Source organism: Solea senegalensis, linkage group LG11 (genome assembly GCF_019176455.1).
Source record: "Solea senegalensis isolate Sse05_10M linkage group LG11, IFAPA_SoseM_1, whole genome shotgun sequence".
NCBI classification, from domain to species: Eukaryota; Metazoa; Chordata; class Actinopteri; order Pleuronectiformes; family Soleidae; genus Solea; species Solea senegalensis.
Window position 1 is genome coordinate 26,690,773 of NC_058031.1, and position 14,075 is coordinate 26,704,847.

The window sequence follows — 14,075 nt, forward strand, 5'->3', positions numbered from 1 at the left end:
AATCCAGTCTCTGAAGTTGAAGACATGAGGGAGGGAAGACATGGGAAGTGAGTCATCATCTTTCCTTTCAGACTAAATCAATCAGTTTCTCTGATTTCAGTTTTTATTGACAAAGCTAAACATACATTTTAATGAGGGTTCTCACTGCTGTGGGTTAACATGACCCGCTGTGGTTCAGATGAGGGTTTCTGGTCTTTATCAGGTCTTTATCAGGTCTTTATCAGGTCTTTATCAGGATATAATACCAGAAAGAATCTGCGTTCACATAACAACTTACACGATGATCTATTGTTGTAGATGTGATCTCCATGGTGTGTGCACAGAGCAGTGTGGATGTCTCATATGACACAAGCAGGTATGATGTGTTGTAAAATGTGCATCTGACAATAAGCTGTTTTAGGGGCCCCCTCTTGCCCCTAACACAGATCCTGTTGCTACGGCCCTGCCTATGTACTCCAACTGATAAAGCTAAATGAGCTTTCTGCTGACTTTAATGGCCTCTGATGAGGAGTTTGCACGGGGGCTCGTCTGACATGTGATTAATCCTTTTATGGCGGCAGTGATTTATGCTCCTCTTCCTTCTTTGCTGAGTGAGCAAAAGGCCACTTAATGGTTTTTAGAAGAGTCCAGGAAGAGCAGACTGTGGCCCTGAATGTGTCCCGAAGAGTCCATCCAGGGGCTGAGTGTGTCGTTGGTCTTTTGACCTTTTCAGGTGACTTTTATCATAGTGATGTGCTTTGTAGTAGAAGGCTGAATATTCATAGTGCAGTGTCTTCAGCTGTTTGTGCCAGTGAAGCAGCTGCTGCAGGGCTTCTCAGCAGTGGATTGGAGAGGACAAAGTGTCTCAGGACCGTCACTGACACTGAGATGTACACGATCAAAGCCACAGGCAGATCACGGTGAACAGGCGACGGAAAAAACGGATCCTGTCCAAACAAGAGAGAACTGAACCCACTGAAGTCTGCATCCTTTAAACCACCTGCTCCCACCGTTCACTGCATCTGTTTATCATACACGTGCTTTGTTATTAGTGTGTGTGTGTGTGTGTGTGAGGACATCTTGTCTGCAAATGTTGTCAGAATTAGGGTTCGGCACGCACGCACACGCACACACACACACACACACACACACACACACACACACACACACGAATGAGGAACGATGCGTCATCTCGATGAGTTTATTCTAAGTTCTGTTCCATCTGTCTTTAGACTTGTAAAACAAATCAATATTGTGAAATGTTTTCATTTCTTGGCATTTTCAAAGTCCATCAATCAACAAAATAAACCAAAGGAGTTTCTACACGTCCATCACATCATAATCATAAAAAGACAGACTGAGGGATGATGGGAAGGTTTTATGTCATTTATCTATTCTTATGTCATCACAGATGGCTGCTGTCTGTCTGTCTGCCTGTCTGCCTCATTCAGTCGTGCATCTTGAATGCTGAGTGTTGGAAAACATAGTCACATCTCTGTGTGCGCGCGTGCATGTATGTGTGTGTGTGTTCGTGTGAAGTGTGTGTGCGGCGTGTGAGTGTGTGTGCGTGTGTCTATATGCGTGTGTGTGTGCGTGTGTGTCTGTCATGCGTGTGAGAGTGTGTATGCGTGTGTCTGTAATGCGTGTGTGTGTGCGTGTGTGTGTGTCTTGCGTGTGTGTCTGTCTGTCGTGCATGTATGTGTATCCCGGCGTGCGTGTGTGCGTGTGAAGGTATGTGTGTGTGCGTGCGTGTGTGTATGCTGCGTGCATGTGTGTGTCGCGTCGTGTCTGTGTGTGCGTGTGTGTGTGTGTAGAATTGTATGCGTGTGTGTGTATGCGCGTGCATGTGTGTGTCTCTTTCTGTGTGTTGGTGTGTGTGTGTCTCTCTGTGTGTGTCTCTCTGTGTGTGTTGTGTGTAAAGCCATGGCCATAATGAGTGTGTGTGTGTGTGGCGTGTCTGTCTGTCGCAATGGCGTGTGAGTGTGTGTGCGTGTGTCTGTAATGCGTGTGTGTGTAGCGTGTCTATGTCGCGTGTGTGTGCGTGTGTGTCTGTCTGTCGCGTGCATGTATGTGTCCAGCGTGCGTGTGTGCGTGTGAGTGTGTGTGCACTTACATATCTTACTTCATGGGGTCCCACCGCATGGAGCACACCCACCGCGGGGGGCCCACAACCGGTATGGGGCCCTAAATGGTGGGCCCCACACCGGTTTTCATTCAAAATGAGCTTTGCAGCCCCCCCTGATGCCCCTCTTGCTTTTTTTTCACTTGGCCCACAAGGTCACAAAAACTGGAAATGTGTGTGTAAGTGTGTGTAAACTTTTTGCTCACTACCGCCCCCCGGAGCTTGTAAGGTGGAAGGTACGGACACACACACACCGGAAGTTTGTTTACACACTTCAGGAAGTGGGTAGGGTTTTAACAAGAAGAAGAGGAAGATCAAGCTCAAGATTGACAGCATGCAACAGGTAGGTGTGAATTTGTTGGATTTATATCGTTTATATCTTCGTTATGTTAATTAATTTATTACAGTAACTGTTAGCTGCTAGTGTAAACTAGTTGTGTTTAGCTGCTGGTGTTAGCTATATAATACGCGCGCTAACATTAGCAGCTCGCGATTTTTTTTTAGTTTATTACAATAACTGTTTGCTGCTACCGTTAGCTACTCGCGGTTAGCTGCTAACTTAGCAATATAATGGGCGAGCTAACATTAGCGCTAACGTTAGCGATCGCTAGCTGCTAACATTAGCAGCTAGCGATCTTTTTAAGACAATTATATAAGACAAATTATATAAGGCACAAAGTCTAATAGTCTAGAAATGTATAAATATAAATGAAATGATACATTTTTGTCTACTTTTATAAAAAATACCCATCTTTACATGCTACTATAATGAAATTAAACTGTATATCAACTCCCTAAAATTGAAAATGAAATCCAAAAGTGCTAGAGCTTTATAAATTAACTCTTTAACTAATTAAGTGACCTCTTTTTTATCTTTGCTTAAATAAGATAATTATTTTCATTATTAATTAAAATTAAACATGGGAAAAGTGACCTGAAATGACATCTGTTGAAGTTTTTTGATAAATGAAATTAACTTGACATTCATTAGGGGCAAATAATGATGTTATTGATCTACTTTAAGCAAAGCTATTTCATTTTGACACACAAACAAACACACAATCTCACACACCTATAGCCTGATAAAGAGAGAAGAGGACAACATGCCATAAACCTAGAGGAAACTCTACTGTTTGTTTTCAAAAATTGTTTTATGTATATCAGCAGTTAGCAATCTAGGCAACTCATGACAATATAAACTGAACTCATTGAACAAATCTCTTATATCGTATGTGTAGTAATAATTAAAATATTTTCACAGAGCCATTATGTCCAAAAGGAGGAGAAGGATAAAGCCTGTAGATGATGCAAAGACATATATTCTGTCTTGCACTGACAAGTCTGGATTTATGTCAAGACTCATAGACAGTTTCAAAGGTAAGTGGTAGAAGGTTCCTTGAAAGAACTTGTGCATTTCAAAAGCAAATGAATCGTTTTCTTTGTTATATTCTTCTAGGAAGAGGAGTGTTTGCTACGCAGCCCATTGAACCAGGGGACTTTGTTTTGGAGTACAGGGGTAAACTCCTCACACAGGAAGAATGCCAGTCACTAACGTACTCAGAGATTGACTCCACATTTCTCTTTGATTTTGAGTGGCAGAACCGTCACTTGTGGTGAGCATGTAAAGAGATGTTTTTTATAGATTAGAGAAATTCTAAGTTAACCCTGAAATAAACTTTTAATAGTTAATGATTGAACTAAAGCACAAGTACTAAAAATATGTCTTCCAACAAAACTGATAATTATAACCCTGTTATAATTTTTCTTATACTTTTCAGCCTTGATGCATCTAAAGAAGATGGATCTCTTGGAAGATTAGTCAATGACAACCACAAAAATCCAAATTGTGTCATGAGAAAAATCATAGTAAACAACAAGCCGCACTTGTGCCTTTTTGCCCTGAAGAAAATAGAGATAGGATCTGAAATTGACTACAGCTATGGTGATGCATAATGGCCTTGGCGCAGTATGGTGAGTTGGTTAGATTAAGCATGAATATTTTGTGCCATCTTGTAAAAGCAAATTTTGTCCAATATTTATCATGTTTCCCATATGAGTTTATCTATGGGAATGCATGTGATCTTTGATCTGTGTGATATGATTTAACATCAGTTTGTTTGATTCTTGTTTAATTGAAATCCAGGTGAAGACTCCTGCAGCAGCAGAGACAGAGACCAGCCCTCTACCTCAGATGTTCCACATGGAATCAAAGCCAGATGAGACTAACGTACAGGTAAAATGACATCGTAGACGCATCCATCACCAATATCTGTGGTGACTTGTATGAAGCTGTTCTTCTTTCAAAATGGGTCAATGTTCACATTGTCAGGATTACTTTTTGGGTGGTGTGATAATGGCCAGTAAATGTCACACACACACGCATGTTTCCAGTCATGTCCTTATGGGGTCTTTTATGTCACAAACACACTTGTTCTCTCGTCTCTCCTCAATGAGACCAGGTAACATACTGTAACACACCACTCGTATGTTTCTAGTCTCTCCCATGTGGGGCCCTTCCGTGTGGTTCTCACTCAAACTGTTCTTATGGCACTGTCCAGAACCTGACATAATCTCAAATTTGATTTTAACATTTGTAATTGCACACTGTCTGAGCTGTTATGAGTTTGAAAGCAAAATTTACAATGTGACCCACTGTAAATCCTTATCATAGGTTATGAGAGGTGCCTACTACCTTTAGAAAGACTATGTTGTGCTCTCAGTGTGAAGGTCTGTGCTGTTTCAGAAACTGTTTAACCATTAGGTAACCTTATTAGCCTGTAAATGTCTCCACATACAGTTGTGATTTCTGTCAGTTCTAATTGTCTTCTTGTCTGCTATCTAAATTTCAGGTGAAAGACCCTCAGACTCCTGCAGCAGCAGAGACAGAGACCAGCCCTCTACCTCAGATGTTCCACATGGAATCAAAGCCAGATGAGACTAACGCACAGGTAAAATGACATTGTAGACGCATCCATCACCAATATCTGTGGTGACTTGTATGAAGCTGTTCTTCTTTCAAAATGGGTCAATGTTCACATTGTCAGGATTACTTTTTGGGTGGTGTGATAATGGCCAGTAAATGTCACACACACACGCATGTTTCCAGTCATGTCCTTATGGGGCCTTTTATGTCACAAACACACTTGTTCTCTCGTCTCTCCTCAATGAGACCAGGTAACATACTGTAACACACCACTCGTATGTATCTAGTCTCTCCCATGTGGGGCCCTTCTGTGTGGTTCTCACTCAAACTGTTCTTATGGCACTGTCCAGAACCTGACATAATCTCAAGTTTGATTTTAACATTTGTAATTGCACACTGTCTGAGCTGTTATGAGTTTGAAAGCAAAATTTACAATGTGACCCACTGTAAATCCTTATCATAGGTTATGAGAGGTGCCTACTACCTTTAGAAAGACTATGTTGTGCTCTCAGTGTGAAGGTCTGTGCTGTTTCAGAAACTGTTTAACCATTAGGTAACCTTATTAGCCTGTAAATGTCTCCACATACAGTTGTGATTTCTGTCAGTTCTAATTGTCTTCTTGTCTGCTATCTAAATTTCAGGTGAAAGACCCTCAGACTCCTGCAGCAGCAGAGACAGAGACCAGCCCTCTACCTCAGATGTTCCACATGGAATCAAAGCCGGATGAGACTAACGCACAGGTAAAATGACATTGTAGACGCATCCATCACCAATATCTGTGGTGACTTGTATGAAGCTGTTCTTCTTTCAAAATGGGTCAATGTTCACATTGTCAGGATTACTTTTTGGGTGGTGTGATAATGGCCAGTAAATGTCACACACACACGCATGTTTCCAGTCATGTCCTTATGGGGTCTTTTATGTCACAAACACACTTGTTCTCTCGTCTCTCCTCAATGAGACCAGGTAACATACTGTAACACACCACTCGTATGTATCTAGTCTCTCCCATGTGGGGCCCTTCCGTGTGGTTCTCACTCAAACTGTTCCTATGGCACTGTCCAGAACCTGACATAATCTCAAGTTTGATTTTAACATTTGTAATTGCACACTGTCTGAGCTGTTATGAGTTTGAAAGCAACATTTACAATGTGACCCACTGTAAATCCTTATCATAGGTTATGAGAGGTGCCTACTACCTTTAGAAAGACTATGTTGTGCTCTCAGTGTGAAGGTCTGTGCTGTTTCAGAAACTGTTTAACCATTAGGTAACCTTATTAGCCTGTAAATGTCTCCACATACAGTTGTGATTTCTGTCAGTTCTAATTGTCTTCTTGTCTGCTATCTAAATTTCAGGTGAAAGACCCTCAGACTCCTGCAGCAGCAGAGACAGAGACCAGCCCTCTACCTCAGATGTTCCACATGGAATCAAAGCCAGATGAGACTAACGCACAGGTAAAATGACATTGTAGACGCATCCATCACCAATATCTGTGGTGACTTGTATGAAGCTGTTATACTTCCACTGTCTACTGGGCCACTGTTTACATTTCTTTACTGTATTTAGCTTTTTGGTCAGATCATGTCATGATCAAAACTACTTAACAATCCTAAAATCGTAGGTTAATAATCGAGATATGGCCTTTTATTAATACAGCGATATTTTTAGGCCATGTCACGATACATCTCGATATTTTGCCTTAGCCTTAAGTTGAAACCAAACCACCACCAGACGATGGATCATGTGCTGTTATCTTCGGAATGAATTTGTCCTCCTCTGCTGGGCAAGGGCGTGTGAAGTTGCACGTATCAGACTGACGTATGTAACTAGGTGCTCTTGTTTTGTCTGTCTGTGAGAGGGAGAGACCAGAAAGCATTTGAGAGGAGTGGAGTTAAATGTCAGCGGCTGAAAGCAAATGCGTCACAACACTCAAGTTTCATGATATAGTCATTTTCTACATCGCACAGACAACAAGCCGCGATATATCGAGTACATTTAATGTATCGAGTATATTCAATATACCGAGTATATTCAATATACCGAGTATATTCAATATACCGAGTATATTCAATATACCGAGTATATTCAATATACCGAGTATATTCAATATTTCGAGTATATTCGATATATCGCCCAGCCCTACTTGACATACTTTTTTTTTTTTTTGCAGATGGACAGTGGACCAGAGGTTTCTCGTCATTTGTGCGATTCAGATGAAACTGTTCTGAAAGAAGCCTGTGATGAGGCTTCTCCAAACAACCATTCCAGAGAGCAATCAGATGATGAACTTGTTCCACCTCTGAGACGCACAAAAAGCATTATGGTAAGCTCCTAAAATCTATTTAAAACAGTATGAGTACATAGCTGATGGGCACTTTTCCCTGCAGTTTGTTTTTCTATCGTGTCAACAAAAAGGGAAAATCATATCTTCATGTTTTCCCTTTGCAGATGGATCGACTACAAGATTTTGCTGGCTGTCTCTACGATTCAAGTGATGACAGCACAGAGGGCACTTTGATTTCTAAGCCTGAAAGGGATTCACAGAGGCTGAGAAGATGCTCTCGCCATCCTGTAAGTCTTTAATTGATTCTTGTATTTGTATCATTTTGATGCTTTATTGTGTATATATGACATATTCAAATTGTTTCAAGGTTTTAATGAAGGATATAGGCAATATTTGCTTTTTCTCACAACTGTATGCACAATGGTGTAGTACCGGGGCTTGGACTTCATGTACTCTAACTGGGTCGGATCGGGCCTTAATTTTCATGTCCGTTGATACTCTAACCCGTGCAATACATGCAATATGATCGTGTCTGACTGGAAACGCTGGCAGAACCAATGTTAACGGTCAGACAGACCTCCTGGTTCTTTTCATTTAAAGTAAATGAAAATGGCAATACCTAGTTTTTAGTAAAAGTTTTAGTCTAACATTAATTAGCAGTATGTCTTTCTATTTCTTTACACTTACTTCAACTTAAAATACTCAGTATAGAAGGCTCCATAGAGAATTTATCTTCACGCTGTATGCATATACAATTAAAGTATACTCAGATTGTTTACACTTAATATGTTACAAAATGAGTTACATTTTTTTTTTCTTTTTTTAAAGATTCAGGTGCCTCTTGTGGAATCAGATAACTCTAACATTGGCAGTGAAGATGAGTACATTCCATGTCCCAAGGACGAAAGCACAGAAAGTGATAGCAGTTTGGAATTAACCCTGGAAGATAAAAAAAGGAACAAAGGTGCATCTAGTGAGAGCAGAAGAAAGTCTTCCAGTCGGAGCAAGTTTATGCCCATGGAGAGTGGAAGTGAGTCCTCCAAGCAGAAAAGAAGCAGGTCTTCCAGTCGGAGTCAGCTTGATTTTAGCCAGAAGAGACCCTTTAAAACAGGTCATGACCCCACACAAATATTTCCGAATAGCAGAGTTGATGGTAATGAAAAGAAAATAGTTGCAACATATTCTAAAAAGGATGTGAGTGTTTCAATGCCCCTGGAAGAAAAGCAGTCTATGTATGTCAATCCAGTATTAAAGAAGATGGATGGGTCTAGAAGCTACAACAAAAAACATTTCTGCTTTTATTGCAGAAAGTTTGTCCAGAAAATGTCAAGGCACTTGTGGCGTAAACACCAAGATGAAACAGATGTTGCAAAAGCATTCAGTTTGCCAAAGAACTCAAAAGAAAGGAAACTGCAGTTGGACTATATACGAAATAAGGGGAACTTTGAGCACAATAGTGAGGTTTTGGAGACACAGAAAGGCAAACTCATCCCATGGAAGCAACCACAGAAAAAATCTGAAGGACAGGAATTTGCACATTGTATTCACTGCTATGGTTTGTTCTCAAGAAGAGCAATGTGGCGGCATTTTCAGGTTTGCAACTTCAAACCTGAGAGTAGTAAACCTGGTAAAACTCGTGTTCTATCTTTGTGTGCTTTCGCTGAACCTGCTCCACCTGGATTTAATGATGCTTATTGGAAGTTCTTAAGTGTTATGAATCAAGACAGGATTGCAGTTGCTATTAAAGAAGACCGCTGTATTCTTGAATATGGTTACAGACTGTTCAGGAAGAACGAGAAGGTGGTCAGTCAACACCAGTATATTCGGCAAAAACTGAGAGAGCTTGGCAGGCTGTTATTGAAAGCAAGACAAGTTACACATGTGAAGACCATCCAAGAACTCATAAAACCTGAACACTACAGTCAGGTGGTCACTGCTGCAAAGAGCCTATCTGGATTCAGTGAGCAAACTGGCAAATACCAATGTCCGTCTCTTGCTCGCAAGGTTGGACACAGCTTGTATTCTTTGGCCATGTTTATCAAGTCCGAAGGCCTGAAAAAGAAAGATAAACAAGCTACTCAAGATGCTGAGGAGTTTGCGCTGCTTTATCAAGAAAGTTGGAGATTTGACATTGCAAGCCAAGCATTAACTCAACTTGACCAGACCAAATGGAATGCTCCTCTACTGTTACCTTTCACACAAGATATTCAAAAGTTTCATTGTCATCTAGCTGAGAAACAGCAGCAACATTTGAATGATCTGCAAAAACACTCATCACCATCAAACTGGAAGGAGCTTGCAAAAGTTACCCTCACACAAGTTGTACTGTTTAACCGGCGGAGAGGAGGGGAAGTGTCCAGGATGCTTCTGTCTGCGTATCTATCAAAGGACACATCAGACACACATGGTGATGTTAGCTTGGCCCTTACACCGCTTGAACAGAAGCTGTGCAAGCATTTTGTAAGGATTACAATTGTAGGAAAGAGAGGAAGAAAGGTTCCAGTTCTTTTAACCCCAATCATGAGAGAGTCACTTGATGCTCTGACTGAGAAGAGAGAAGAATGTGGAGTGCTGTCTGAAAATGGATATCTGTTTGCATTACCTCACTCTGTCCATTACATAAGGGCTTGTGACTGCATAAGGCAGTTTGTGAACGAATGTGATCACCTTGAAAATCCTAAAGCATTAACATCAACAAGACTAAGGAAACATATCGCCACCCTCTCTACTGTATTGAACCTTAAGACCACAGAACTCGATCAGTTGGCAGACTTCCTTGGCCATAATATTGCTGTCCACCGAAAGCACTACCGCCTTCCGGAGGGCACCCTCCAGTTGGCCAAAATCAGCAAAGTGCTTCTGGCAATGGAACAGGGACGCCTAGGAGAATACAAAGGAAAGAGCCTGGATGAAATTCAAGTTGACGTGAATGGTACTAAGACTTTTTATATTTTAAAGGTGCAATATATGATATTTAGTCTTCAGCATTCAGTAAGTGACTAAAACTGGATTTTTTAAGTAATTGAATTGTACGCAGGTAATTTGCAAGTTTAAAATCATATCCTCCTCCGTAAGACCTTACATATGCAAAAATGCGTGTCAAACTTAGACATGCATACACAAACTGTATTTTTTTTCTGCTCTTGATTGCCAGATTGCCCACAGTCTCAGCTTTCCAACTCAATAATATTATATCAATTAATATTTTAGAGACCATCGGCATAGAGGGGCCTTCAGAAGAGGACATTGAAGGTATGTGATGAATGGTCATGGAGATTTATGTATTTATGTATTTTATTTTCAGGTTTCCCTGATTCACTATTTCCTGACATTATGTGAAGACAAGGATACAAAATATAGTACATTGTCTCGGGGGTGCAAGTCTGGTTCAGCAAGACAGGGGTCTGGGATTGAAATCTACTCTATGATGCACTGTATTGTCAAAGTATAGTAACAATATTACATTTCTCTGCCAGGAGAACAGGGGTCAGAAGATGAGAGTATGTCATCCCTGAACATCTGTACCTCAACATCACAAGTCCAAAACCAGAGAGTGTCTCCAACAGGTGAGCTTGAACGATGAAAGAAGATTGATCTTGAACACTCCTCTTTAAAGACCCCCTCCGATGAAAATTGTGTTTTTCATGTTGTTTATGTGGCATTTCTCTGATGCTACAGGACATATCAGCAGAAAAGTAAGTGTGACATTTCATTTCTGAGTATTTCTGCCTTCAAATTGCAGTGAACTAAAGGCAGACGCAAACTGGCAGTACAGATTGTAAAGCCCTCCAAGGCAAAATGTGTTTTGTGAATTTGGGCTGTACAAATAGAATTTGATTTGATTAAATAATCACTGTACTGACTGTTTCTTCATATTTTATGTCTTTTAATAAAGTTCTTCCTGTTCTAGATGTCAGTATGCCAGGACAACAGGGGTCAGAAGATGAGGTCAGCACATCATCCCTGCAAGAATGTACCTCCACATCACAAGTCCAAAACCAGAGTGTGTCTGCAAGAAAGAGAGGTAAGCTTTGGGACTTGCATCCTCTTTTGGGCCAGTGCCACTCAATTGCTTTTAACGTCTTTTACCTTGTTTTTAGTGAAAATGGTCTATTGGTTGCCTTAAAAAATAATAATGTTGATGGTTATATCATTGAATAAAAGCATGTCTCTGAATTCTTAATACACCTAACATAGCTTCCTACCCAGAAAGGGAATAAGACCCAATGTGTGACAATGGTTTGAATATATATGTGAAAAAGTATTTGCCCCCTTTCTGATTTCCTGAGTTAATTGCAAATTTATCACACTTAAAAGTTTACGATCAGCAAACAAATTTGGAAGAATTTACTTTCAACAGAGTGGAAGCTCGTTTTGTGCAGTTAGTGGCCTTGTGAGCTACAGATCACAGCTCTGCAAATTATCAATTTAATCAAAATGTGATCTCTTTCTGCCTACTTAGGTAAGCAAGCTCCTGTGAGACGTTGGACACCAGAGGAAATTGCTGCAGTAGAAAAACACCTGAAGAAGTTCATTGTGAGGCAAGATGTTCCAGGTAAAGCGGACTGTGAGCGCTGCATTGCTTCAGAACCGCAAGCGCTACAAAAAAGAGACTGGAAAGCAGTCAAATATTTCATCAAAAATAGAATAACTACCATGAGAAGAAAATTCTAATGAAAGCAGTTCAACGATCAGAGGTATGGACACACATTTTCAGTTTGGGTCCTATACTTTGTTTAAATGTTTTGAAATGTACTGTAGTTTAAAGTAGCTGCTGTGGTTTTAGCAGTCAACAACACATTAAACAAGTACATGTTTGGCAAAGTCAAATGTTTGTTTATCTGTTTAACTTTGCAGTAATGATTGCAGTTTTGTTTTCCCGTAATCATTAGTTGCAGCATTAGAGTCTCAAGCATCTTTTATGTTTTTTGTGAAACAATACACGGGCAGATGTGTACACAAAATATTTGATACACTGACCTTTGTGGTCCACATTATTTATTGGTACAGCAAAGACTGACAGGATGCTTCACAGCGCTTATTTTTAGAGGATGGAGTCATAGAACTATCTCTTACCTGTGAAGGAATGCATAGTTGCAGCATGTATTGGTCACTGATGAGCCTCTGTGACAGGTCAGTATTAAAAACATCTTCATGTTGTGTGGACTTCAGTTTCATGGTTTCATTTTTTGATTGATTGTCACTGAAGACCTGAATGTTTGCAATGGGACACCAAGCAGATGGGTCATCCTGAGCACATATTAAAAGTTTCTCTACCAAATATGAATGACAGTACGTTGTAGACTTCCGTGTTTGAGTTTGGCTATAAACAATCCTTGGTTTTTGTTCAATTTAAATGTCCAGTGTAACGGACTTAGTGAGACTGCTGATTGTAACAAAAAGAGGACTCAAAGGATGTTGTTCTTCATAAACTATGTTTACATGGACACAAGCAATTGGAATAAAAGCCTGATCGGAATAAATATGTCATGTAAACATGTCAATCTAGAAACACTGATTCCAGTCCACAACACCACAGAGATGAAATCAGCATTAGAATACTCCTTTTTCTACCTTGTTTGTTTATCTGGTTAACTTTGCAGTAATGATTGTTTTGTTTTCCTGTAATCATTAGTTGCAGCATTAGAGTCTCAATTTTGTCTCAAGCATGTTTTATGTTTTTTATATATGGACAAAAAAACTTTTATTTTCGTTTTGTGTAAAAAGTAGTCCGATGACTGACTTGTTCGCAAAATAAATACATGTGCCTTCAGGATAATTTGTTGAAAGGATATTATTTTATTGTTGGCATATAGCATATCTGCCTCAAGTCTTATTAAGTGCTGGTGCGATCATTATTTGATTGCCATGCTACTAACCTGTCTTCCTGTTGATGTAAGATCATAGCAATGAGATGGAATGAAGGAAGAAGAGTATTTAATTTGAAATATAGATCCTTAATGCAGTCAGAGTCTATGTGCAGTAGAAACCATTAATGGGCCCCAGATAGTAACCTAACACCCCACAAAGATATAAAAACAAGAGAAGTGTATGTGTGTGTGACACTGGACCTCACAAGTACTGTATGTTAGAAACTGGGCCCACAAGTGACCAAAAAACTGACATGGAGACAAAAGTTTAAAATCTTGGTATATTGAAGTGATTTCTGTGATTGGGATTTTTTTTTCATCTTACCTGATTTTTTACAGCAGTGTAGAACCACTGGAAAGGGTGGATCCCATAAATGACTAAAGAACTGGTGGGCCCCCTGAGGGGCAAACACCAGTAGGTGTGTGTGCGTGCGTGTGTGTGTGCGTGCATGTATGTCTGTGTGTGCGCGTGTGTGTGTGTAGGTGTATGCGTGTGTGTGTGTGTGTCTCTCTGTGTGTGTCTGTGTGTGTGTGTGTGTCTGTGTGTGAGTGTGTGTCTGTGTGTGTGTGCGGTCTGTGTGTGTGCAGGTGTGTGTGTGTGTGTGCTGTGTGTGTGTGTGTCTGTGTGTGGTGTGTGTGTCTGTGTGTGAGCGTGTGTGTGTGTCTGTATGTGTGTGTGTGTGTGTCTGTGTGTGAGCGTGTGTGTGTCTGTGTGTGTGTCTGTGTGTGCGTGTGTGTGTCTGTGTGTGTGTGTGTGTGTGTGTGTGTCTGTGTGTGTGTGCGTGTGTGTGTGTGTGTGTGTGTGTGTGTGTGTGTGTGTGTGTGTGTGTGTGTGTGTGTCTGTGTGTGTGTGTGTGCAGCGTGTGTGTGTGCGTGTGTGTGTGTGTGTTTGTGGA

General features: G+C 40.5%; 2 protein-coding genes across 4 annotated transcripts; both read left to right on the top strand.

The window, feature by feature from the left end:
- The first annotated feature begins 2,068 nt into the window (after positions 1–2,068).
- Positions 2,069–8,480, top strand: LOC122776907. The gene is made up of 12 exons (XM_044037689.1): positions 2,069–2,444; positions 3,363–3,478; positions 3,558–3,714; positions 3,880–4,072; positions 4,245–4,334; positions 4,951–5,049; positions 5,666–5,764; positions 6,381–6,479; positions 7,196–7,348; positions 7,474–7,596; positions 8,138–8,339; positions 8,452–8,480. The coding sequence occupies exons 4-12, from the start codon at positions 4,070–4,072 to the stop codon at positions 8,478–8,480; spliced, it is 897 nt and encodes a 298-aa protein (XP_043893624.1). The 5' UTR covers positions 2,069–2,444; positions 3,363–3,478; positions 3,558–3,714; positions 3,880–4,069.
- Positions 8,335–12,150, top strand: LOC122777770. Of its 3 annotated transcripts, XM_044039228.1 has the most exons (6): positions 8,335–10,241; positions 10,520–10,561; positions 10,786–10,875; positions 10,988–11,004; positions 11,220–11,333; positions 11,772–12,150. In XM_044039228.1, exons 1-6 carry the CDS (start codon positions 8,516–8,518, stop codon positions 11,787–11,789), a joined length of 2,007 nt encoding a protein of 668 aa, XP_043895163.1. In that variant the 5' UTR covers positions 8,335–8,515; the 3' UTR covers positions 11,790–12,150. The 3 variants fall into 3 exon arrangements, with proteins under 3 accessions (XP_043895163.1, XP_043895162.1, XP_043895164.1); XM_044039227.1 differs by lacking the exon at positions 10,988–11,004; XM_044039229.1 differs by lacking the exons at positions 10,786–10,875; positions 10,988–11,004; positions 11,220–11,333; positions 11,772–12,150 and having other exon boundaries at positions 10,464–10,530.
- Positions 12,151–14,075: the final 1,925 nt, after the last annotated feature.